A 27,514-nucleotide genomic window follows, 5' to 3' on the forward strand; every position below is an offset into this window, starting at 1 on the left:
AACTACATTGCCACTTGTTGCGAGTCGCTGAAAGCGTCTATTAGTTTTTGCTCTGATGGCTTTGGCAAGTCTTAGTCCGGCTATAAAGGTTTTGTATTCTGCTCCGTTATTTGAGGCCGGGAAAGCAAGACGAAAAGATTGCTCCAAGAATTCTTTGGTGGGGGACTAGAGTCGTATGCTGATCCCGCTCCCATGTTGTGTGGACGATCCATCGACGTAGAGAGTCAAAGCGGCATCTGGGTTCGGGATGCTTGTTTCGAGCTCTAGAGCTAACTCTATCAGGAAGTCAGTGAGTACCTGGGATTTAACGCATGTTATGTTTTTGTATTCGATGTCGTATTCGCAGAGTTAAACAGCCTATTTAGTGATTCCTCCCGATTGGTTTTGACTATGGAGTATGTTTTGTAGCGGTTACGTCGTCATTACCACTATTGAATGTGACTGGAAGTACATACAGAGCTTCCTTTCCGACATCACAACTGCAAGTGCTAGTTTTCCAAGGTCAGATATCTTGATTCGGGCGTCATCCAAGGTTTTCCTGACATAGAAGATTTGTTTATGTTCCCCGCGTTCTTCCCTTACAGGGACTCCGCTTATTGCCGATCTGGTGATCGAAATGTATAGGTATACTGTTTTCTCTTTCTTCTAGTTTAACGAGGACTGGTCGCGTGATTAGGTACTTCTTGAATTCGACGAAGGCTTTCTCGCAAGCCTTATCCTAGCCGAAGCATTGTTCGCTCAGAGCAGTTGGTAGAATGGAAGGCATTTGTAGGTCAATCTTGAAATGAACCGGTTGAGTGCCGTGATACGGCCCGTTAGTCGCTGAACTTACCACGTCTTCTTTGGCAACAGTAGCTCTAAAATCGACGTGATCTTCCTCGGGTTTGGTTTGATTCCTCTTTTGGTGATGATGTAACTTAGGAATTTCCCCGAAGTTACTGCGAAAGTACATTTTGCCGGGTTCAGCTTCATATCATATTTATTCAAAACCGCGAAGCACCGCTGTATATCGTCGACATGGCTTTCTGCTCTGAATGATTTCACCAGCATGTCGTTCATATATACATCCATCGTGTTTCCAAATATTTCTGAGAACATCTCGTTGACGAGTCGTTGATACTTTTTCTGACGTTTTTGAGGCCAAATGACATGACTTTGTAACAATAAGTTCCCCTATCCGTTATGAACGATGGCTTCTCCTGGTCTTTTGGATGCATTACTATGTGGTTATATTCGGCGAGGCGTCGATGAAGGAGAGAAATTCGTTTCTGTCGATTGCTTTGACAATGCGATCTATGTGTGGTAAGGGAAAGTTGTCTTTCCTGTAGGGTTTGTTGAGGTCTGTGAAATTGACGCATACTCTCTAGGAGCCATTCTTTTTTAACTACCACGAGGTTAGCAAGCCACTCGGGCTATTTAAATTCGGTGATTGATCCGACATTGGTGAAGCGTTCTATCTCGGCGTTTACTGCTGCAGTGTGTTCTGGTCCCAACTTTCTTCGATTTTGCTTGATTGGTTTGTAGGTTGGATCGACGTTTAGTTTGTTGCAGATGATCCTAGGATTTATTCATGTCATGTCAGTCATCTTCCAAGCGAAGGTTGGAACATATTTTCTCAAGAGAGGACAGCTTTTGATGGTATGGCCATGTCCAACTCGCTACCTATCCTAGGGTCTATGTTGACTTGCTCAGTTGCTTCTCTCGGGGATTCCTTCGTCGTTGCTTGGTTGACTGTGTCTCTCTGCTTATTGTTGCGTGGCATGTTTCCCTAATTCCCCCTTCGGCCTGTGCGGCGCCTTGACTTCCTTGCAGAGCGTATGTTCTGATTGCCGTTTGGAACTTCAGGCATTGGTGGTACGAGGATTGGACCCCTTCATAACGTGCAGCTACGGGGTTCCCATGATGACGTTGTAGACAACCGGTTATCGATGAATGTAAATGTCGCAATTTTCGTCCCCCTCCGACGTGGTTGGGTAATTTTATTGATCCTATCGGCATAATAGTTTCCCGCCGAAGCTCGTCAATGGTCGTATCCTTGGTTTATGTTTGTACCCTCGGAGATCCATCTTTTTCAAGGTTTCTCTGAAGATCAGATTGACTGAGCTTCTGGTATCCACCAATACTCTCAAGATTTTGCAGTCTGGATCATTATTTCGATGACTAAAGGGTCTTTATAATAATAGTTAACGATGTTCGCATCCGATGTTTCAAAAGTCATCGCGCCATTTTTGGGTAAGGGGGTCCAAATATCTTCGGGCCCATGTGTTCCAGCGGTTCGTGGTGTTGCCCTTTCTTTGATGGCGCAGATAGACCTGACGGAGTCGTTGCACGCCATGAATCCTCTCATGATCACGTTTATCCTCTTCCCAAGGTGCGGTGGAGAATCAATTTCTTCCTCGTGTTCTTTCTTTTTGGTATGTGGGTAAGTTGGTTAACCATTTCTCTCGAGCCTATGGGATGGTAGTATTGCTTTGGATTCCATGGAACGTAGACGTCGGGTCCCAGAATGTCAGCATCTTTCATTTTGATCTCGCATCATTGATACTTTTCAAAGAGGAGCCCCTTCAAGTGTCTACTGTTGGACAAAGCTTGAAGATTACTTGAAGTGCAAGTAATGATCCTAAATCTACCAAGTTATGGAATTAGATAAATACATTATGTTTAGGAGTTATCTATTCATGTTTATCTATTAGGTTTAGGAATATATAATCCCTATATAAGGAGATACCTAGTTGTGGTATAACTTGTGAGTTGTGAAAGGGATTAAGAGAGCTTAAGTTTTTGAGTTAGTTTTCTTAAGCATATAATAAAGAGAGGCATTCTTTGTTCTTGATCCAGTTCGTGATTTATAAGTTTGAGTTCTGAAACTATACTTGGTATCAGAGCGAAGGAGAGAAAGATGGATATTGTTGCAGCTACCGATCGACCTAAAGGAGGAACGTCATCATCAATTAAATGTCCTATGCTCACATCGACGAATTACACAGTCTGGGCAATGCGCATGAAGATAACCCTCAAAGTACACAAAGTATGGGAGACTATTGAGGATGAAAAAACAGAGGGAGAGAAGAATGATATGGCGGTTGCACTATTATTTCAATCAATACCAGAGTCTCTCATCTTGCAAGTCGGGGAGTTAAGTACGGCAAAGAAAGTTTGGGAGGCCATCAAAACACGACATGTAGGAGCAGAGAGGGTTAAAGAGGCGCGGCTACAGACTCTCATGAATGAGTTTGAGAGACTAAAGATGAAGGATAAGGAAACTATAGACGACTTTGGAGGAAGACTGTCCGAGATATCATCAAAGTCAGCAGCGTTAGGTGTGGACATTGATGAACCTAGACTGGTTAAGAAGTTCCTGTCAAGTCTACCGCGAAAGAAGTACATACACATTGTGGCTTCTCTGGAACAGGTACTAGACCTAAAAACTACAAGCTTTGAGGACATAATTGGTCGCCTTAAGGTCTATGAGGAACGCATAACAGAAGATGAAGAAGAATCTCAGGATGATCAACGGCAACTAATGTATGCTAACATGGAGTCTAATGGGAATCAAAGCCAGCGAGGTTATAACGACCTCCGTAATAGAGGAAGAGGAGGTCGTAGAGGAAGAGGTCGCGGTAGAGGAGGCAGAGACACATCGAGAGTCATGTGTTACAGATGTGATAAACTTGGGCACTACGCCTCTGACTGTCCGGACCGGTTGCTAAAGTTGCAGGAAACAGAAGAAAACAAGAGTGAAACTCATGACGCAGAGGAACTCATGATACATGAGATTGTTTACCTCAACGAAGATGGGATTGTGCCAAGCAAATATGAGACCAAGACGGGTGGAGACAACGTTTGGTACTTAGATAATGGCGCTAGTAACCATATGACAGGAGACAGGAGATATTTCAGACATCTGGATGATACTATCACAGGAAAGGTGAAGTTCGGAGATGACTCTCGGATAGATATCAAAGGAAAAGGGTCTATAGAGTTTATTGATCGGAACGGCGAGCCAAGGACGATGACAGAAGTTTACTATATTCCAGATTTAAGAAGTAACATCATCTCACTTGGACAAGCCACAGAATCAGGTTGTGATGTTAGCTTAAAAGGAGAATATCTCACCATGCGTGATCGAGAAGGAAAGCTACTTGTAAAAGCTCTTAGGTCAAAGAATAGACTTTAAAAAGTTTATATGGGTCTAAAGGAGGACTTATGCTTATACACGACATCAATGGGGGAGTGTGCTAGGTGGCACTCGAGATTGGGACATGTAAATCAGGAGACAATGAAATATATGATACAACGAGAGCTTGTCACAGGAATACCGCAGGTGAAACTTGAGAAAGAAGTTTGTGGATCATGTATGCTTGGGAAGCAAGCAAGACAGGCGTTTCCAAAGGCAACGACTTACCGCGCCAAGAAGATATTAGAGCTTATACACGGAGACTTGTGTGGCCCCATTACACCAAGCACTGCAGGAGGAAACAAATATATATTTGTACTCGTGGATGATCATTCTAGGTATATGTGGTCAATACTACTTAAGAAGAAGGGTGATGCATTTATGAAGTTCAAGAGATTCAAGGAAGTAGTGGAACGAGATTCAAAAGCAAAAATTCAGACTCTCAGAACCGACAGAGGTGGAGAGTTTGTGTCACGAGAGTTCAACTCTTTCTGTGAAGATTCTGGAATCAAGAGGCATCTTACGGCTCCATACACTCCGCAACAAAACGGAGTGGTAGAGAGACGTAACAGGACGTTGTTAGAGATGACGAGAAGCATCTTGAAAGACAAGAAGGTTCCTAACTATCTTTGGGGAGAAGCAATACGGCATTCAACGTATCTCTTGAACAGGATTGGTACAAGATCACTAGCAGACATGACTCCGTATGAAGCTTATAATGGAAGAAAACCGAATCTATGTCACCTACGAGTCTTTGGATGCATCGGCTACACTAAGGTTGAAACAGAGCACTTAAAGAAGCTTGATGATCGATCTCGCTTGCTAGTGCATTTGGGCACTGAACCGGGGTCTAAGGCATATCGAATGCTTGATCCTAAGACACGTAAGGTTGTGGTAAGTCGTGATGTGGTCTTCGACGAGACAAAAGGATGGAACTGGAACAGAGACTCTAGTATTGAAAACAGAGTTGGAGATTTTGAGGTTACTATTGGAGAGTTTGGTAACCATGGACTACAAGAAGATATTCCTAATATGGATAGGATTACTGAGATAAAGTCAGAGCACGTCGAGGAGACTAGTAATGATGATATGAAAGAACCGACGACTCAAGATATGAGTGATGAAACAGGTGATAGTGAAGAAGAGGAAGCAGCTCCGACTTTAAGAAGATCTCAGAGACAGGTGTTCACACCAAAGTATCTTGATGATTATATTCTGATGATAGAGGAGGAAGAAGGAGAGATGCTTCTGAATGTGATAAACCATGAACCGAGAAACTTTCGTGAAGCACAAGAAGCAGAGGAGTGGATCAAAGCGTGTGATGAGGAAATACAGTCCATTGTTAAGAATGGAACTTGGGAGCTGGTAGAGCTTCCACGCGGTGCTAAGGCTATAGGCTTGAAGTGGATATTTAAACTGAAGAGAAACTCAGACGGCAGTATTAATAAATACAAGGCACGGCTTGTAGCAAAGGGTTATGTTCAAGAGTATGGTATAGACTTCGATGAAGTCTTTGCTCCTGTTGCTCGCATAGAGACAATCCGTCTTCTCATCAGTTTGGCAGCATCAAGAGGCTGGGAGATCCACCACCTTGACGTCAAGACAGCATTCCTTCACGGAGAACTTAAAGAGGTTGTATACGTTACACAACCGGAGGGTTTTGTAGTAAAGGGCTCTGAAGGAAAAGTCTACAGATTAAGGAAGGCGTTATATGGACTCAGGCAAGCGCCTAGGGCCTGGAACAACAAGCTTAATCAAATACTAAAGGAGTTGCAGTTTACTAAGTGTTCTAAAGAACCATCAGTGTTTCGAAAGGAGGTGAATGGCGAGCTTCTACTTCTTGCAGTCTATGTAGACGACCTGTTTGTTACAGGTACAAACGTCGATGTGATCCGGAAGTTCAAGAGGGAGATGTCTAGTAAATTCGAAATGAGTGATCTAGGGAAGCTGTCCTATTACCTTGGGATAGAAGTTCATCAACACGAGGAAGGTATAACCTTAAATCAAAAGCGATATGCGTTGAGAATACTAGAAGAGGCAGGCATGAAGAACTGCAACTCGTGTCATATTCCAATGGAGGCAGGCTTAAAGCTTTCAAAAGCTTTGGAAGAAGATGAGATCGATGCTACTTGTTATAGAAGGAACGTTGGTTGCTTACGCTATTTACTCCACACCCGACCTGATTTGGCGTTTTGTGTGGGAGTTTTGAGTAGATATATGCAGGCGCCAAGAGCATCACATGGAGCAGCAATGAAACAATGTCTAAGGTACTTACAGGGAACTACATCGTATGGTATCACGTTTGCACGTACTGGTTCTGAGATGATTAAGATAATAGGATACAGCGATAGTAGCCATAACGTCGATGAAGATGATGGGAGGAGTACCACAGGACATATCTTCTATGTTGGAGATAGTCCTATTACTTGGTGTTCACAGAAGCAAGAGACAGTTGCTCTAAGTTCTTGTGAAGCAGAGTTCATGGCAGGGACTGAGGCAGCAAGGCAAGCCATTTGGCTACAAGACTTACTCGGTGAGATCATGGGCAGTGCGAGCGAACGGGTGGTCATCAGGATAGATAATCAATCAGCTATTGCTTTGACTAGGAATCCAGTATTTCATGGTCGAAGCAAACACATACACACTCGATTCCATTTCATAAGAGAGTGTGTAGAAAAGGAGCTGATCGAGGTCGAGCATGTACCCGGACAAGAGCAAAGGGCTGACATCCTAACCAAGGCACTAGGGAGAACTAAATTCAAGGAGATGAGGGAGCTCATAGGAGTTCAAGATGTGTTGACAAAAGACTTCAAGCTTAGGAGGGAGAATGTTGGACTAAGCTTGAAGATTACTTGAAGTGCAAGTAATGATCCTAAATCTACCAAGTTATGGAATTAGATAAATACATTATGTTTAGGAGTTATCTATTCATGTTTATCTATTAGGTTTAGGAATATATAATCCCTATATAAGGAGATACCTAGTTGTGGTATAACTTGTGAGTTGTGAAAGGGATTAAGAGAGCTTAAGTTTTTGAGTTAGTTTTCTTAAGCATATAATAAAGAGAGGCATTCTTTGTTCTTGATCCAGTTCGTGATTTATAAGTTTGAGTTCTGAAACTATATCTACAATCCGTCGTTTCATGTCCGATACATTGATGATATCTACAGAACTGTTTTCGCTGTGAGGGACTGGCGCTGTGATGATCAGGAGTTCTGGTTATCGGTATCCCTTCTCCGATGTAGCTTTTCCTTGCCCCATTACCGGGGTGTCGCCTTTCGGGGCTTCGAGTGCTGCTTCTTCCTCGTGGGGTCCGGCCTTGTTGACCGTCCGGTGCGTTGTTTTGTATGTGCGTTTGGGGTGGAGTTGTTTCTGTTGTTGGGCACAGTCGGGCTAGGAGGTCTCGAAGAATCTGAACTTGTTCTGTCAAGGCTGTAGACATAGGTCTACGGTATTCGTCGGTCGGTGGATGAGATGTTGGCCGGATTCTTGATGCTGTGGACCTGGACTTCTGATCTGAGATGGATCCTATTCACGAGGCGTTCGAGTTCATCGATGTGATTTTGGCATGCTGCTTGAGCTTCGTTCAGCACTCATCTCACTCCAAAGTCTCAGGAGGAATCGAAGCGTGGTGGGGGAGCTGTAGCTTGCTGCCTGGGATGCGTCTTGGTCCCGTGGTACGCAAAGTGTGTTGACCTAAGCTTAACAACTAATGAAGCTTGAGATACAAGCTAAAGACCTAATCCTATTGTGATGAGGATTTGTAATATATTTAGGAAATCTAGATATATTATCAATTAGGATTAGGATATGTCGATGACTATATATACAGATATCGATATGTGATATTATGATATGAGTTGTGTGTTGAGTGATTAGAAACCTAAAAGCTTAAAGAGTATTGTTCTTGAAGCTATTGTTTGTTTGAGTGATTGAATAAGAGAAGGACTTCTTATCACTTTGAGATTCTATATTTGGTATCAGAGCCATAAGAAATCCATTCGAGTTCTACACATACAGCCATGACGGACGTAATGGAGGTTAAGAAAGAGACTGCGACGAGTAAAGAAGCCGAACATACCTCTGTGAAGTTTCCGATGCTAACCACATCGAATTACACTGTCTGGAGCATGAGGATGAAGATAGCCCTTAAGGTGTGCGAAGTCTGGGAGAGCATTGAGCCTGGTGACAAAGATGAGAAGAAGAATAACAGAGCAATAGCGTATCTGTTTCAATCTATACCTGAAGCGTTGATCTTACAAGTTGGGAATTTAGATACAGCAAAAGGTGTGTGGGATGCTGTAAAGGCACGTCATCTTGGAGCAGAAAGAGTAAAGGAAGCAAGACTGCAGACTCTCATGACAGAGTTCGATAGACTCAAGATGAAAGAAGGAGACACCATTGATACTTTTGTCGGAAAAATATCTGAAATTTCATCTAAGGCTACCGCACTAGGAGAAATAATGGAGGAACCTAAAATTGTAAAGAAATTTCTAAAATCTTTGCCAAGAAAAAAATATATTCAGATAGTTGCTTCGATAGAACAGATGCTTGATCTAAACACGGTGACCTTTGAAGACATTGTTGGACGATTAAAAGCTTATGAGGAGAGAATTGCTGAGGACGAGGAAGACACACACGATGACCAAACTAAGCTTATGTATACTGATTCATCGCAAGAAAACTACAATGGAGGAAGAGGTCGAGGAAGAAACAGTCGCGGAGCATGGAGAGGAAGAGGCCGTGGACGCCAAAACACGTTTCAAAGTCAAAAAGAAGCTTATCGGGCACGGCAAAGCGGAGATATCTCTCACATCACTTGTTTCCGGTGTGATAAACTTGGTCATTACGCATCTGATTGTCCAGACAAGCAACTCAAGCTTCAGGAAACTATTGAGACAAAGGATGAACAAAGTCAAGAGGCTGATGAGTTAATGATGAATGAGGTAGTTTACCTCAACGAACAGAAAGTAAATCCCAACGTTTTTGAAACCGACAGAGATGCAGTAAACGTATGGTATCTTGACAATGGGGCGAGTAATCATATGAGTGGAAATCGGTCGTTCTTCCACAAGCTTGATGAGACCATTACCGGTAAGGTAAGGTTTGGAGATGATTCTCGCATTGATATAAGAGGAAAAGGTTCAATTCGCTTTGTCTTTGAAGATGGTGAGAAGAAAGTATTGAACAATGTCTACTATATTCCTGGTTTGAGGAGCAATATAGTCAGTCTAGGACAAGCTACAGAGGTCGGTTGTGAAGTGAGAATGAAAGACAATACTCTGTCTCTATTTGATCGTAGTGGTAAGCTAATGGTGAGAACCACACGAGCACGAAACAGACTATATAAGGTCACTCTACGCGCAGACCAGGTTCGGTGTTTACAGATAACAGAGACGAAGGAGCCATCGATTTGGCATGCTCGCTTAGGTCACATCAATACAGAGAAACTGAAGATGATGGTTAACAAAGAGCTCGTCATCGGGATAACTAATCTCACAACAGGAGAAGAAACGTGTGTATCTTGTCTTTTAGGAAAACAAACAAGACGACCCTTTCCAAAGACAACTCTGTATAGAGCTTCATCACCACTCGAGCTAGTTCATGGGGATCTATGTGGACCTTTATCACCACCCACGCCATCTCAGAAACGATATGTTTTTGTTCTCATTGACGATCATACTAGGTACATGTGGACAATCCTATTGAAAGAGAAAAGTGAAGCTTTTGAAAAATTTAAATGCTTCAAAACACGTATGGAGCAAGAACGACAGACGATGGTGAAGACTTTTCGGACAGACAGAGGTGGAGAATTCATATCACACGAGTTTCAAGCATATTGTGACAAGAATGGGATTAAACGACATCTAACGGCACCCTACTCTCCACAGCAAAATGGAGTTGTAGAACGACGCAATCGCACTCTTCTAGAGATGACTAGAAGTATGTTGAAACATATGCATGTTCCAAACTACATGTGGGGAGAAGCAATAAGGCATTCCACATATCTTATCAACCGTGTGGCAACAAGATCATTGGATGGGATAACACCATACGAAGCTCTGCGTGGAATCAAACCAAACCTTGCTCACTTACGGGTCTTTGGATGCGTATGTTATGCAAGAACAGAGGCAGCTGGAAGAAGAAAGCTCGATGACAGGTCTAGAGAACTAGTGCATCTAGGAACGGAACCAGGATCAAAGGCTTATCGTCTGCTTGATCCAAAGAGCAAGAGGATTGTTGTTTCACGTGATGTAATCTTCGACGAAGCTAAAGAATGGAACTGGAACGATACAAAAGAACATGATGAGTCTGGGGAGTTTGTTATTCCCATTAATACTTTGAGGGATGAAACAGAGCAAGTAAACAATGAAGATGATAAAATCGATGATGAAGAAGAACTGCGCGAAGATGATGGAGAACCACAGCTCAGACGATCACAACGAGTATCTACAAAACCGTCTTATCTCGAAGATTATGTGATTTTTGCAGAAACAGAGTGTGAACGACTATTGATGATAATAAATGAAGAACCATGGGATTACAATGAGGCAAAGGAACTTGATGTTTGGATCGAAGCATGTAAAGACGAAATCTTTTCCATTGAGAAGAATGATACATGGGATCTTGTAGAGTTACCAGCTGGAGTCAAACCAATCGGGCTTAAATGGGTATTCAAAATAAAACGCAATGCGGATGGAAGCATTAGTAAATACAAAGCTCGATTGGTAGCAAAGGGGTACGTTCAGAGGCACGGTATTGACTACGATGAAGTATTTGCTCCGGTGGCACGAATTGAAACTATTCGAGTCATCATTGCTTTGGCCGCCTCTAAAGGATGGGAAGTTCACCACCTTGATGTGAAGACCGCTTTCCTCAATGGAGAACTAAGAGAAGAAGTATATGTGGTTCAGCCAGAGGGTTTCGTTGTAAAGGGTCAAGAACATAAGGTATATAAGCTAAAACGAGCACTATATGGACTACGCCAAGCCCCACGAGCCTGGAACATTAAATTGAATCAGATTTTGCGAGCCTTAGGATTCCAGGAGATGTGCGAAAGAACCCTCGTTGTACAGAAAGAAAGTTGATGGAAGTCTTCTTGTTGTGGTGGTCTATGTTGATGACTTGCTAGTCACGGGATCATCATTGAAGCATATTCTAGCGTTTAAGAAGGAGATGGCAACCACTTTCGAGATGAGTGACCTCGGGCAGTTAACATATTATTTGGGAATAGAGGTCTGTCAAGAAAAGGATGGCATCGTGTTAAGACAAGGAAGATATGCACAAAGGATCCTCAAGGAAACAGGGATGAGCGCCTGCAACTTGACTCACGTACCCATGGAGATGAACGCCAAGTTCTCCAAGGCACCTAACGAAGAGAAGGTTGATGAAACAGAGTATCGACGGTGCATTGGATGCTTAAGATACCTGTTACATACTCGACCTGATCTCTCGTTTAGTGTAGGAGTACTAAGCAGATATATGCAGGAGCCGAAAGCTTCACACGGCGCAGCATTAAAGCAGATCCTTCGGTATTTAAAGGGAACGTGTGATCTTGGTCTCCGATACGAGCGTAACAACGATCTAAAAGTGGTAGGATACAGTGATAGCTCGCATAATGTCGATGATGATGATGGAAAGAGCACAACAGGACATGTTTTTTATCTTGGAACAAGTCCTATAACCTGGTGTTCTACCAAACAAGAGATTGTTGCATTATCAAGTTGTGAAGCAGAGTTTATGGCAGCGACCGAGGCGGCGAAACAAGCCATTTGGTTACAGGAATTGTTTGGTGAAGTCGTTGGAGAAGACTGCAAGCGAGTGGTTATTAAGGTGGATAATAAATCTGCGATAGCTCTAACTCGGAATCCTGTATTTCATGGCAAAAGTAAACATATACACAGAAGATTCCATTTTATTCGAGAGTGTGTTGAGAACGAGCAAATTGAGGTCGAGCATGTTCCTGGAGATAAGCAAAGGGCGGACATTCTTACGAAATCACTCGGGAGGATTAAGTTCAAAGAAATGAGAAGTCTTATTGGAGTTCAAGATGTTGGTGAAGATGGAGTTAAGCTTAAGGGGGAGATTGTTGACCTAAGCTTAACAACTAATGAAGCTTGAGATACAAGCTAAAGACCTAATCCTATTGTGATGAGGATTTGTAATATATTTAGGAAATCTAGATATATTATCAATTAGGATTAGGATATGTCGATGACTATATATACAGATATCGATATGTGATATTATGATATGAGTTGTGTGTTGAGTGATTAGAAACCTAAAAGCTTAAAGAGTATTGTTCTTGAAGCTATTGTTTGTTTAAGTGATTGAATAAGAGAAGGACTTCTTATCACTTTGAGATTCTATAAAGTGGTTGTCCGACTAGTTCAGCTGGTGGTGGCAGAGGTGAAGTCGGAGTTCCAAGAACATACGACGTTTCTGAATTCGAGTGGTTGAGGTATCGATCATCTCGGAGGAAGTAACCGCCATTTCTTTCTTAGTGTTGCTTTTGGTTAATTTTTTTTTTTTGAATATTTTCTTAATTGCTTTTGGTTAATTCGTGCGCTAGAAACCCTTAGGCCCTTCGGTGGGCACCAATTGGTGAATCATAAATCCGATAATCGGATTTAAAAATCTTTAATCAATCAATAAATAATGTTTAAGGGTCAAAGATTTTATTTATGGAATTATTTAAGCTAAATACCGGAAGGGAAGAAATACAAGGAAAACGAACGTGCCGTCAAAGTGATTAAAATGTCTTCAATAGCTATTTATCTTTCCTTTTTATAAACTTTTCTTTGCCGGGACTCCATCTTTTTCATCATTATTTCTCAGGTCACGAACAGTGTTCGACAGAGTTGGTGACAGCTACGTTCGCCGCCGTGGTAAGGTGTGAACGTTTTTCTTTTCTGACACTCGGTTGCGTATGTCAGATCGTTCTGATGGGCGGACAGTTCGAGCGATTCTCGTTATTGGGTTGAGGCCCCATATCCAACAGTTATAAAAAAAAATTATATTCATCAATTTTTCTCGCTTCACAATCACAAGTACATCAAAGAAAAAACATCCATATTAATACATTAAATAATCAGTTGCGATTAAAAGGAAGGAGTGATTCTGATGAGTAAACCAGGGAAAAGATCATCGTGGTCATGTATATGAGGATTCCCTTCAACGATGTATGGATCTCCACACTTTTCACTTATCGTCTGCAACGTCTCTCCTTCTTTCACTTCATAGATCTCATCGCATGCTGGCCGCCGATCAGAATATCCGGTGATCATCATCGATGACTGCTGCTTCTGCACGATGGTATCCGTGGAACCGGCCTCATCGTCTACGTGGCAGCAGCTCATCAGCAGCATCATGGCGGCAAACACCGCACAGTACCATGAGATCTTCTCTGCTACTACCATGGAAGCAGAATGAGAATAGCTCTTAGCCATTCTAAAAGTTATTAAGAAACAAAAAAAGGGGTTCGTGGATATATATGTAAATATGTGTGTATGGATTAAGTTGATATTAAAGATGATCGATGATGTTGTTGTTGGAGTTGGTGTCAATATCAGCGGGAGTTGAGATGGTTGTAATGTTGCAGGTTCTTTTTGTGTTAGGTTACTTGTCTAAATTTAATTATTCCCGCTCAACGAACTAATGTGAAATATATCCATCGCATCTTACTAGAAAAGAATACTCGAATACAAATTGAGAAAACAAAACAAAAAACAAATTTAGTAAGTTAACATGTAAATGGTTAGATCACATTATATTGAAAACCAATTTTCTTTTTCTTTTCTGGGTTTTCTTCACTTTGCCAGAATAGTTTAGGCTTTGGTATATAAGAGAATCCTTTATATAAGAAAACTAAAACTATATAGAAATAGAGAATAATACGTTTCCAAATACCATTTATCTGTGATATTATAAAATGTATGGGAATTTTATATTGAAATTTTAAAGAGAAAAAGTTGTAATAATTAGAGAAAATGATAAAAATATTTCTCTAATTAAAATAAAAATATTCGCGCATGTGCGCGGATCATGTTCTAGTTGGAATTTAAATGAGATTACCACTTTCAAAAGAAAATCACATATGAGATAATTTAATGTATAAATCATAATAATTTATTAAAATACTTATATAAGAGATTATAAGGAATACTATACTAAAATGAAAAAGATACACAAATTAAAGAACATAATCAACTTGATTTAGCGAATTTATTATTATTTATATTTTATAACATCTCAAAGGAGAATATTTATATTTTTGGAAGCTGGTCAATAGTTGATGCATTTTATATAAATTTCAAACTACTAAATCAAGTTTTCAAAATTTTATTTGGGCAAATTAGAGTTTCCTAATATCCCATTTACCCTTTTGTAACACTAATATGCTACCTACTTAATAACCACTTTTAAAATCAAACATTTTCCATGAGCCTAAAACTCTAAACTTTTGATTGAACAAATATTATTTGCTAAAGATTACATATGGAATCATGAGTTCTTACATTCAATTAATATTCCATACCTTAAACACCCATGCGCCAAACCAAACAAAGGTTGAAGATGTAGTTTCTTTAAAACCATTGATCAAAGAAGAAAGAAGGTGAAACCAATGATTGAGTTTCATAGAAAACTTATCACAATTTTTATTCCTTCATCTGTTATGTGATAGATAATATCTTATACTATTTATATTTCCGCTTCAAATTTAAAGAGAACATATCTTAACTGGGGTTTGTGGTCTGGTGGTGATTAACTTGAGGGTAAAAAGCTCAATACGATGAAGCCACCAGAGTTCGAGTCCTGGCCACAGAGGAATTAACATTTCGGCATCGCCAGGGACAGAGGACCGACATATGGCAACACGTGATTAGTCTGAACCACTTTTATGAAGCCAAAATACCTCTGTATAATTCAAAAAAAAAATATCTTAGTGATAGATATAGTTTATGTTAATGGGCTTACTCTTTTTTCTCTGGTAACATTAATGAGTTTTCTCTTTATAATGTGTGTTTTTGAGAAAGAAAAAACATGCAAATGTCCATAGTACCCGGTAGTCCATAGGTCCTCACTTTTATAAAAAGTCCAACCCACAAACTGGGAAGTAATCTTTTGGTTAGAACCGACGAACCTTAGTTACTAAAGATGTGAAAGGTGATCTGGTGGTTTAGTGCTTAGGCTACATGACTCCAGCGACCTCATATGATGATTTCCATTAGGCTTGAGCATTTTCACTGAATCCTAAAATCTAGGATAAAATATCTATTAGATATATTGTAATATTCCTAGTTGTGATATACAGAAAGGATTAAGATGATTGATTTGGCTATCTATATTACCAAAGTTGACTTAATTTTTCCGTCACACATCTGTTTCGAACTCAAGAGTTAAGCGTGTTTTGGCTGTAGTGGAGAAAGAATAAATGACTTCCCGATACCGTGCAAGTGAGGCCAAAGGACGAGGAAAAGTCATGTGGTGATTCTAGGGTCAGTAAACAATGATTTCGATCATTTGGAAAAATTAACAGACCGAATGTCGGACGGGATGGGGCCTACACACTGAGAGAATAGGCGTGGATGGCCCATTAGCTGTGGACGGGTCAGGAGTTACAAGTGGTATCAGAGATGGTTAGCCATCTCAGTTCTGATCCGAGAGGCGTTTTGAGACCTGTCGTGATGCGCAACGAGGACGTTGCGTTCTTTCAGAGGGGTGGATTGTAACATTCCGAGTTGTGATATATAAAAATGCTTAAGAGGATTGATTTGGCTACATATGTTACCAAAGTTGATTACCTTTTCCGTCACACATCCGTTTAGAACTCTAGAGTTAAGCGTGCTTGGGCTGGAGTACTGAAATAATGGGTGATCTATCGGGAAATGATTCGCGATACCGTGCGAGTGAGGCCAAAACACGGGGAAATGTCATGTGGTGATTGTAGGGTCAGTAGACAAGAATCTAGAGTCTTGGAAAACTAACAGACTGACCGTCAGACGGTATGGGGTCCACGGACTGAGAAAGCGGACGTGGGTGGATCCATTAGCCGTGGGTGGTCAGGATGTTTTATATATTCTCTTAAATTCACGAGTCTTGGTTTGAGATCTGGTTCTATCCGAGACCCGATCGGATATCTGAAACACCTGAAGCTTCTAGTATATATTAGATATATTTGGGTGTGTATATGTTGGTTATTACGAATATTTATTTCTAAATCTTTTATACACCTGAAGAAAATTTTATACAAGCTTTTATAGCACGGGAAAAAAACATTTCCAAATCCTAAAGAGATTTCAACTAAAGCACTGAGAATTTGTATTCTCAAATCTTAGAAGTTTCCGCTACATTAGTTGGTATCAGAACTAAACGGTTTTATTATTTTGATAGGAGATGCATCTACAACAACAACTAGTTGAGATCGTGGAGGAGTTTAACAAGATCTCTGCAAGAAGTTGAAGAAGTTCGAACAAGATCTATATGAGAAGTTATAACAAGCTCTAGAACATGGATATAATAAGTTTGAACATGCGTTAAAGAAGATCGAAGAAGCATGAGCTTAAGATATGCAATTGGATGAAAATGAAGATGACAAGAGCTTTATCGAAGATAGTGTATGTGTTGTCGACTTTGTTTTTTCAAGATAGATCCTTTGAAAACCGAAACTGTGCAAAAATAGAGCGAAATTATATTGAGAAAGAGTTTTTGCAGAATCTTAATAATCTGCTGCGTGCAAACTTTGTGCAAAAAAACGAATTTGTTAAGATTTAAGTTTCAAATAGATCCGTGCAAAAATCGTGTAAAATAGGCTATTGAAGATTCGAGAAATAGTTTTTTCGGGACACGTTTTGGATTCGAAGACTATGATCAAGATTCTAGGACGAATCTTCTCCAATCCGAAAAGAATGATGCAGAGAATATTTGGATATATTATAAATATTATTATTTATTAATAGGATAGTAATTACTTTTATTCTTTTAAGGTTTTAATGGTTTTTTATATTAAATTGGATTAGGATTTTCTAAAACTATTGATTTATTATAAATAGGAATTCAAACCTAAAATTGTATTCATCTTTTAAGATGATTTAATAAGAATTTTTTTATACAAGTTTTATAGTACGGGAAATAGTATTTCTAAATTCAAAAAAAAATTAATTAGGTACTGAAAAAGGTATACTCAAACCCTATAAACTTTTGCTACATCAACAACATTTGTAGAAACAGAAAAAGGGAAGAGTGGTTGAGTAGTAAGCCACTATTTATGCCAAAACAGACAAACTCAGCTTAAGAAAGGCAGGGAAACGAGAACAACCATGACACCACAGGAGAGGATCGGTAGGCAGCTGATTTATTTTGCAAACCAAAACAATGCTCATGCTGTCTTGCATCATCATTGATACACCAGGTGAACATGGTTACAAAGATAAAAGCATAAAGACAAATTAAAGTTCCTCTACGAATAAACATTCCTAACAATATCTAAGGATGACTCTAATCCAACCCAACCCAACCAACGGCTTGCGTGCATCATTCCACAAATTCATCAACTTGATCAGTTGATTAGATATTTTAGCTATCCCATCATATCAAAATGTACTTCTACGTTAACTGGACCGTAATATTTTCTTGAATTGAAAAACCAATAGAAACAAGTGGCACATTTAGATTCCAAGTTTACATAAAGAAGAAAAGATTCCAAGTGGATTGTCCAAGGTAACCAACACGGTGCGATTTTTCTTATTTTCTTAATTAAAACCCACACCGTGTAAAGTTTGACCTATCTAATCAAATTACTATATGAATCAAATAAGTGACACCACCATGCCGACATTTAACCAGTAGGATAAGATTTGATCGTCAAAATAGGTGCACTAACGTGTATAAATATTATATTATACTATATATAGCAGTATGAAGTTTATTAGAGATTTAGTGAGATTATAAAAATACTAATATGTTGATTATGAAACTAGAAACCGTTATTCTATTTAAATCTTGAGCAGAGTCGTCTCTGTTTCGTCGTTGTTTATTTCTCTCTCTACTTAGCTGTGTGTATATAATTTTTCTCTTCCCTATATCATCGTTGTTTGGTAAAGATAAAGATCAGTGAGTCATCTTTCTCCTTCTTCTCTCAAGAACAGGTAAACTAAATCTCTCTCCTCCGCTCCTTCTTTTTCTCCTCTCTTCTCTGTCTTTTCTCTTTTTCTTTTTAATTAAACTTTCCATCTTTTTTCTTTTTCATTTCTGTTTGGTTGCTGAGAAAGCGAGGGAAATTCTCTGAAATTTTCTGTTTTCTTTTTCTTTCTCGGTGACCAGATTCTGGTTCGTGTTTTGTCCTTCCTTTCTAAACTCTCTATATTTATTACCGTCTTCATTTGTCTTTTTTTTTTAAATTTATTTTTCAGATTTTTTATTCTGTAGATTTTTTATAATCAAGATCCATGGCGGAAGAGCATCGATGTCAAACGCCGGAAGGCCACCGTCTCTGTGCTAACAACTGCGGCTTCCTCGGCAGCTCCGCAACCATGAATCTATGCTCTAATTGCTACGGCGATCTCTGTCTTAAACAACAAGGCTCCACTAAATCCACCGTTGAATCCTCTCTCTCCGATGTATCTCATCCGTCTACGGAGATCGCTTCCATCTCTACTCCGATGATCCAGCCTCTCGTTCAAAACCCATCTGCTGAATTGGAGATACCGCCGAAGAACGCGCCGGTGACGGTAACGGCGACGGAGCAGCAGCAGAAACGGCCGAACCGGTGTACCACGTGCAAGAAACGGGTCGGGTTGACCGGGTTCAAGTGCCGGTGCGGGGTGACGTTTTGCGGGGCCCACAGGTATCCGGAGGTCCATGGATGCACCTTCGATTTCAAATTGGCCGGTCGCGAAGAGATCGCGAAGGCGAACCCGCTGGTCAAAGTGGCGAAGCTTCAGAAGATTTGATCAGAGCCGTTCGATGCGTTGACCTTTTCGTCTTCAAGACACGTCTGTCCCATAGATGTGTGTTATATGATTGATCTCAGCCGTTCATCATGGGTTATTTAATGTAAAAGATATGTATTTAAGATGAGACATGCGTCATGTGGGTTGTTAGGATGGAGACGCTTTCCCCTATCTTCCCAATTGATTTTCTTTGCCCCCAAAAAGAATAAGATATTCTCTTTTTTTTTTTGTCATCTGGTAGATTAATATTGATTTCAAATGAGAACTTACACAAAGCCGGTTGGAAATACATTCCCACCGAAACCAAGAGCCGGCAAGGACCTAAATCTCTCCAGAGTTGAGTACAAACAAACCAACAAACTACTGCCAAAGACAGACAGAGCTCAGGAGCAGAAAACTCAACCTCGACCTCAACAACAAGCCAAGCCTACAGGGCGATAGCTCAAAACCAATTAAACCCGCTTGAAAGGAGGCCAACTGAAGCACACATTACGAACATCACCAAAACATAGAATGAATCTAGAGAAGTTAAAAACCTTAACCGTTGCTGTAACACCTTTCAATTCCAACTAAGACTCGCCATTGGACCTTGATTGGGCTCTCCACTCGCCTTATATGTAGCGCCACATACTTCTCACCATACCTCAGCCAAGCCTAGAAAAGCTTTCCGAAGTCTCTTTATTAAAACAGCCGGTAGCCGGAGATTAACTACTCCAAATCCACGAAACAGATAACAACAAGGTGGCAATCTACAATCCAAGAGAGCAAAAGCTCCCTTGTCCCAACCATAAACAACGCCTTTAAATCTTTCAAACTAACAGGTGAGCTCACTGGAGGTCAAAGCTCTGTCCCTCAAGACCCACGCGCACGTTCAAAGCAAACCGGAAGCCAAGACTGAAAATAGCTTCGACGAAGACTGACTCAATCCGTAAAAGCCGACTCCACTGAGAGTCACCACAACACACCGCCGCGCCAAAGCTCCAGAAACACCATGATCTCCACTGCCGCAGAGTCCCTCTTCACGAGCGCAAACGAGAGAGAGCGAGAGGCGACACACCAGAACTACCAGCAAAACGACAGAGGAGCGGATCACCAGAGAAGCAAAGAGAAAAGACATAACAAAGGCAAAAGGGGCTTCCGGTACCGGACGCACGCTCACGCGCCGCCGGACCAGAGCCAGGTCTCAGATCTGTTTTTGAGCTTCGAAGGAGAGAGAAGAGAGAAAACGCGTGTTGGATTTCTCTTTTAATAAGATATTCTCTTGTTGGCTTTTTTCTTCTTAATAAGTAAAGCTAATAATCTTTTTTCTTTGCTAATAATTTTTTAAGAAGTCAAGGATTATATGTAGAAATTTTTGATCATATAACCATTTTTTATAAGCCAAATAATCAGAACAACGAAGTTGATAAAATAAGAAATGCGTTTCTGAAATCATTTTAATTTGAATTCATAATGGTAATCTTTTTGAAATGTATACAATTCTAACCGTTAAAACATGCATTCAAACAAAAATGTTGTTACATCTACTTTATTAAAAGGGAAGGAGTTTTGATAAATCTACCTATGAAAATTGTTTTGGACCCTTTCTTTTTTTTTTTTTTTTTTATATAAAACTGGTTTACACTTAAACCATAAAATCGTGCTACACTGTTTATAACTGAACAATTTTTTACAAATCCTACTAGGGCCGGCCCGCCCTACGGGCGGGATGAAAAATAATAAAAAATTTAAATAGTTAGAAAATATTTAATATGAATTTTTATTGTTTCAAAATATAAATATTAGTTAAATTGTGTACATGTTATTGCATTTGAAGACTAAATAAACCAAGTTATCTGAAAAATCAGTAATAATTTTTTTAAAATCAATATTACTTGTTATTTTTTAATATATGGTTTTTTATTTTTTGTTATAAGTTTTAATAGAAAGTTGTAAAGTATTTCAAGATGCCATGGAATTTTATATTAAAGTTGTAAATAAATTCACATATTTTGTTTAACTAAATCTATTAGTTTAACTATAATCAGACTTGTAAATAAATTCACATATGCTGTTTAATTTTATATACTTTAGTGAATTATCTTATGTTTTAACTAAATTTAGTTTTTACAGTAGATTATAGCTAAAATTGTTCTATTTTAGTTTTGGTATATAGAGTTGATGATCTATTTGTTTTGGTTTATGTTATCTATTTTTATTTTTTTTCTTATATGTTCCATATTAGGTTATATTATAATGTGTCTCTTACTCAGACTGTGATGTAAACTTTTTTCTCATATCAGTTGTGTATTTATGTTCAAAGTTTTTTTTTTTGAAATTTACGTTGCAACCTTTTAAAATATTATTTGTTTACTTAGATGTATAGAATAACCTAAGATATTTTATATATATCATAAAAACAAACTTATAAAATTTTCTTATATTTATTGTTTCCTTTATGTATTGGTCTATTTTGTTTCACCAATGACATATAGTCGTTTCATTTATACTTTTAAAATTTTTCAAATAACATTAAAGTCTATTATTCTAGTCCCATGAAATAATGCCTAGATGGGATTCTACCAACTGCTAACACTTGTTTTGTTTAGTGTCTTTATATGTTTATCCAACATTAGTTAACTGACTCGAACTCTCTTCTACATATTAATCAGATGATCTCGCGTACAAAGACATAGGAACGGTTAAGGACGCATTAAAGAATAGAAATTTACACACTAGTGATGATACTTTTTGGTTTAAGCTCTAGAACTGAATCTAGTAGCTTTGAAATGCCATCTGCAGGTGTGTTAGAATTAAAGTTTGTTTGTAAGTGTACTGAAAAATTAATATTTTAAAAATAATTACTAAATATGTAGTATACTATCTTATATAATTTTATAAATTTTAATTTCAGATATTGTTAGTAGGAATATTTGATATACTTTGTGTGTGTTAAATCTAGATGATAGAATACAAAATTTGTATATGTAATTAATTAAAACAACACAAAATATTGAAATGTAAAACAGAATTAGAAATTAATACATTTTAAAATGGTATATTTACATTGTGTGTGTTTATGTAATGATTTTAAGGTTTTGTAGTAGGTGTGGACACTTTGGGTATTTTATTAGTTCAGTTTGGTTAATTCGGTTCTAGAAATATTTGTATATTGCTAATATGTTTAATTCAAATAATAATAAAAATACATTGGTTTCACGGTTCGATTCGGTTTAACTCGGTTCAGAATCTTAAACTGAACTGCTGATAATAGATTTTAGTTTGTTTTAGATCTGTTTCAGTTCAGTTTAGATCGGTTTCGCTTCAGTTGATTTGGGATGAATCAATTCGGTTCTTTTTTTGCCATCCCTAATAGTATTGGTTAATGGCACGTTGATTTAGAAGTTTCTAAAGGTTTTAAATAATTAAATTTAGGATAAATTAGTGACCATATATGGTCTTAGAAAGAAATTTTGACGGATGAACTAAATCTATTAGTTAAGTCTCCAACAAATTGCTTAAGTGGTAAAGTATTTCAAGATGCCATGGAATTTTATATTTTGTTATTTGTTTTTAGTTATAATATTTTAATTTTTTCATCATTGTATTTTTTCAAGTTTTGAGTAATATTTTCTTAAATTTTTTTTTTTTTTTGAAACTAATATTTTCTTAAAATTGAATGTAATATATTTTTTGATTAAGACAATTGTGGAGTTCTAATCGTTTTACAGTACCAGATTTTAGTAGTTTAACCAAATGTTAAGTTTTGTAGATATTGGCCACTAAATCTGGGTTTGTGTTACAATTATGAGCTCTGTTAAAGTTGTCTTTCATTCTATGGTGTACGTTTTCTGTAAGAGTTCTTTCTTTTCTTTTCTTTTTATATTTTATGTGCATTTTTATAGACAAAGTTTTGTGTGCATTTTCCGCTTTTTATTTTGTTTAAGTTATTGAAGTCTACCACACGTCTTCATTGTTTGTTCATAACATTACAAAAGTATAAAAGGACGAAGAACGAATAATATCCCAATTAAATGTTATTATCATACGCTAAACTTCCAAACCTTAGATTACTTGTCCTCCTTTGTGATTCATCTCCTTACTGATATCTTTTGATGAAGACAACAGTGTCTGATTGGTCCTGAAAGTTCAATGCAGACACTTATCAGTCAAACCTCAAGCTCCAAATTCAATCTCCCTTCATCATATAGACCCACTGAAAAGAATGTAAAAACTTTAAAAAAATCACATAAGGTCATAGTTTGAGCTTCTGAACGCAGAAGAAGATGCTATAGCTTAAACAAAAAACTTCAATCATCAAAAAACCTTATGGGAAGATGTTGTAAAAGTTAATGAACAAAGCCGACTGTATTAAAAAAAAAATTGATCATTACACAGAAGGTAAGATACAAAATCAGAACTTTTGATGGAAAAAAATTAAGAAATAAGACCTACAAAAGCTACGGATCCAAGCATTGTGGCGGGTCACTGATGTCCAAGTTGTCAAGATTGGTATCAAATCTTTCAACAAACGCTTTTTGAGTTTCTGATAAGTTACTCTCCCGCTCTTCTCATTGTTTACAATCTTGAAGGTTTCTCCTAGACTGTGAATCTCTTCTTCGGAAGGCCAAATGCTCTCGCTTAGCTCTAATCACTTCAGCAGCCTGCATATACAGAGCATCTGCACGGGTCGCGGTAACTGCTACTTCTGATTTAGCCATTCTCTCATCCTTCCCAAAGCTGAAAGACACAGCGGGTGCTCCTGCGACAGCAGTAACATGCATCCATACCAGCTGCAGAGATAGCAGCGTGAATCTGAGTCAAGTCTCCTATTCTTCTTCTCCAGTGAGCTGTTGTTCGCTCGTCAAAACTGTTGCATAGCAAGTCCAACCTGTAAACAGATAATGATGAGAATCTTTTGTTTCACCGAAGAAACAAATAATGGTAAGTATTTTAGTATAATACATCTCTGTTACAATTAATTAAAATTTAAATAGGCACTCATTTCTAAACAACCAAAGCTTATTTTCTCTTATAGGAGAATCAGATACACAAAAGCCTTCAGTGAAACTCAAAAGCATAATACGAAAGAGAATGAGAAATTTGAACATATTAAGTAATTACGCCAAATACTTTTACTTTATCAAGTGAGTTGGCTAAGCTGTGAGGAACCTGTCTCAAAGGTAGATTTACTCTCATTACCAGGTTACCGTTGACACATATAGATCTGTGCTGAGACGGTGTAGGAAGGTGGTGAAACGGTTTACATTCATGGTGGATGGCATGAGTGTTGACTGTAACACATGTATAAAAAAAGCCGAATCAATCAACGGGTTCAAGATTTATCATTCAACAGAGTTTGAATACAGATCTTAATACTGAGTTTTGAAGCAAGCTTATGAGTTTCAATGCCAGAAATTGTTTTTAGATAAGCTGTTTATGAGTTTCAAGAACAGAATACCTTAACATCGACGAAGATCATGTAGACTCCCCATCAACTGACGCTCGTCAAAGATGAGTGAGACTGTGAAGGTCTGATGTTTGCAGTGTAATTTAAATTGGTCACGCTGAGATGAAATGTGTATGTCTTGCCAACAATTTCAGTAATAAACAGAGGAGCCGACTATCTTCCCGGTTCTGAACACCTCCGGCCTATAAAAGACAGTATCAAAACAAATTTGTTAGTCTCATCAACAACCTTCAACTCCACACGGTATCAAACAATATTCAAGCTTTTTTAATCAATAAACAGAACCAAAATAATCTAACATTAACAAACAAAAACAAAATCAATAAACGAAATCAAAATCATCTTAAGCTTTATAAATGTACAGAACCAAAATCATCTTACATTAACAAATAAAAACAAAATCAAAAACTAAATCTAAATCATCTAAACTCAAGATTTCTAAATTAATAAACGATATCTTACATCAACGAACAAAAACCAAATCAATAAACGTAACCAAAATCATTCCACTGTAAAAAAAAAGTTCCAAGAGTTATCAAGATTGGTAGGAATGATGTTCACGGGGTGAAGCCTCACATATTTATAGTTGAATCAATGCCTCCCGTAACGGTTCTGGAACCACTCAAGCCAAACGACACGAAGGCATCTAGATTCAGAGATTCGTCAAATAATCCTTCTGGATCTCTATTGTCGGCTGAACTGATCAGAGCTCAGAGAAGGCGATGAAACCTAGATGTCGATGGTCACCATTGATGAAGAAGTTGTAAGATCATTTGTGCAACCCTAATCGATACGCAAGATGTGAAGAAGAAGATAGCTCTAACCCTAAAAATAGAGCGCAGCGGTTTACGTAGATGAAGTTATCTCTTATGATATGGGCTCTAAGAAGTTAAAGACACTATCTAACTACAACTAAAGCCCAAATATATTGCGAAACATAATAAATAAAACGGTGAGTATTAGAAGCAGGACGCGTGTTGGCTTTACAGAGGGCGAGTTTGTGACGTGGCGGCTGATGTGGCGCGCCCAGGAGAGAGTAAAGTGAATTTTATATAAATAGATACCACCATCACATCATCAACTACGAAACTATATAGAAATAGACATCTAAGACACCACAGCTTATACTATACAAACATGTATGGTTGATACCATAACCTGCCATTGTTTTAGATGTACGACGACTTGTCATTGTATTACTTATGTCTTCTCTAACACAATAAAAAAAAAACTTATAATTCAGCACCTAAATCACGAATTCATACATAAGAAAACATTGCTTTGACAATCATGCAACATTATTCATAAGTAATAGAAATAGACATCTAGGACACCACAACTTATACTATACAAACCTGTATGGTTAATACCATAACCTGCCATTGTTTTAGATGTTCTAGACTTGCCATTGTATTACTTATGTCTTCTCTTCCTGAAACAAAAAAAAGACTTATAATTCAGCACCTAAATCACGAATTCATACATAAAAAAATATTGCTTAGACAATCATGCAACATTATTCATCATCACATATTTTGTTATACCATATATACATTTAACTAGGTGATTTCCTGCACCATGTGCAGTAAAAAAATTAAAATATTTTTAACAGATAAATATAAATTATATTTAATTATTTTATTATTATTGTAAATTTTCTTTTTCTTATCAATATTTTAATATAAATTTGATTTAACTAAACATTAAAATTAAGATAAAAACAATTTTTTATTTTAAATTATATTTAAGAATGTACATGTATATATTTAAAATTATAATCTTAGTTAAAATTTTCTATCTATTTATTTTAATTAAATATATTAAATAAATATGTAAAAATTGAATAATTGTCAAAATTAAAATTAAATAAAATTAAATATTTATAAAATTTGTAGATATATATAAGAAACTAATGATTTTACGATTTAATTTGATTTTAGAATTTATTTTTTTATAATTTTCTAAAAATGTATACATTTTTAAAAAATTTATAATTTAAATGATATTTCAAAATTTGAAATGCCATAGTTGAATATATTTATTTTAATGATGATTTATGAGTTTAGCATATTCAAAAAAATCCAAAAATATAAATCGACAATAAATGTAATATATGAGTTATTACCATATTTTAAAAAGTTTACAAAAAATACAAATTAACATTAAATATAATTGTCCATGTGATATTAATCTATAAAACATGTCATCAATTTTAGTAGCCATGTCATATTATTTTTGTGAAAATGATTGTAGAGTGGACATGTGGCAAAATCACTTCTCAAATATAGTTTAGGGACTTAATACACATTACAACATTGTTACATTGTTACAATATATTTGTTATCGAGATTTTGGTTATAATAAGCTCTCTTACTATGCAATTTTTTAAAATTTGAAAATTAAATTCTTAACAAAATGAAGTGTTTCTTCTTTTTTTTTTTTAACTCAGTAAGTTGCAATATATAAGTCAAAAGACCAAGGTTCGAACATGAAAATAGAGCCCCCAACGGCAACACAAAAACAATCAAACACAAAAACAGCTCAGCAACCTAAGATCGCATCAGCCATTACCACCATCAGTCAATAGAAAGACTCAGAACAGAGCACACCAATGACGCTTCTTCCAAACAAATCTCGTCCAAGTACCAGCCTCATGATCTTAAACCTTCCTCTACAAGTAAACTTCTCAACCAACAAGGATCCCCCTGCGCTACATAAGACTGCAGTCTTTTTTCCTTTGTTACACTACGGGCTATCAAAAAAGCCGGCTTATTAGCACCTCTACGAACTGAACTCACCTCCCATTCAGCAATATGGCTCATCACCTCTCTTATCTCAGCTCCATGAGCTCGAAAAGCCGGGCATTCCCTTGGTCTATTCACTGCCATAGTTAAATCTGAATCTTCCACTTCAAAAGTAACATTTCAATCTTATGAG

The 27,514-nt window shown here is 37.8% G+C and overlaps 2 protein-coding genes across 6 annotated transcripts; one reads left to right on the forward strand and one right to left on the reverse strand.

Moving 5' to 3' along the window:
* Nucleotides 1-13,176: 13,176 nt before the first annotated feature.
* Nucleotides 13,177-13,737, reverse strand: LOC108853068 (uncharacterized). The gene has a single exon (XM_018626532.2). It carries the CDS (start codon nucleotides 13,624-13,626, stop codon nucleotides 13,279-13,281), a length of 348 nt encoding a protein of 115 aa, XP_018482034.1. The 5' UTR covers nucleotides 13,627-13,737; the 3' UTR covers nucleotides 13,177-13,278.
* Nucleotides 13,738-18,078: 4,341 nt separating this feature from the next.
* Nucleotides 18,079-19,354, forward strand: LOC108854992 (zinc finger A20 and AN1 domain-containing stress-associated protein 6). Of its 5 annotated transcripts, none has more exons than XM_018628676.2 (3): nucleotides 18,079-18,324; nucleotides 18,448-18,505; nucleotides 18,605-19,354. In XM_018628676.2, exon 3 carries the CDS (start codon nucleotides 18,625-18,627, stop codon nucleotides 19,126-19,128), a length of 504 nt encoding a protein of 167 aa, XP_018484178.1. In that variant the 5' UTR covers nucleotides 18,079-18,324; nucleotides 18,448-18,505; nucleotides 18,605-18,624; the 3' UTR covers nucleotides 19,129-19,354. The 5 variants fall into 5 exon arrangements, with proteins under 5 accessions (XP_018484178.1, XP_056865157.1, XP_018484177.1 ...); XM_057009177.1 differs by having other exon boundaries at nucleotides 18,080-18,324; nucleotides 18,589-19,354; XM_018628675.2 differs by lacking the exon at nucleotides 18,448-18,505 and having other exon boundaries at nucleotides 18,080-18,324; nucleotides 18,589-19,354.
* The last annotated feature ends 8,160 nt before the right edge of the window (nucleotides 19,355-27,514 follow it).

The sequence above is a fragment of the Raphanus sativus genome, chromosome 4 (genome assembly GCF_000801105.2).
Source record: "Raphanus sativus cultivar WK10039 chromosome 4, ASM80110v3, whole genome shotgun sequence".
NCBI lineage: Eukaryota > Viridiplantae > Streptophyta > Magnoliopsida > Brassicales > Brassicaceae > Raphanus > Raphanus sativus.

Coding starts and splice junctions, on each gene's coding strand:
- LOC108854992 (XM_018628676.2), top strand. CDS start 18,625: ATGGCGGAAGAGCATCGATGTCAAACGCCGGAAGGCCACCGTCTCTGT.
- LOC108853068 (XM_018626532.2), bottom strand. CDS start 13,626: ATGGCTAAGAGCTATTCTCATTCTGCTTCCATGGTAGTAGCAGAGAAG.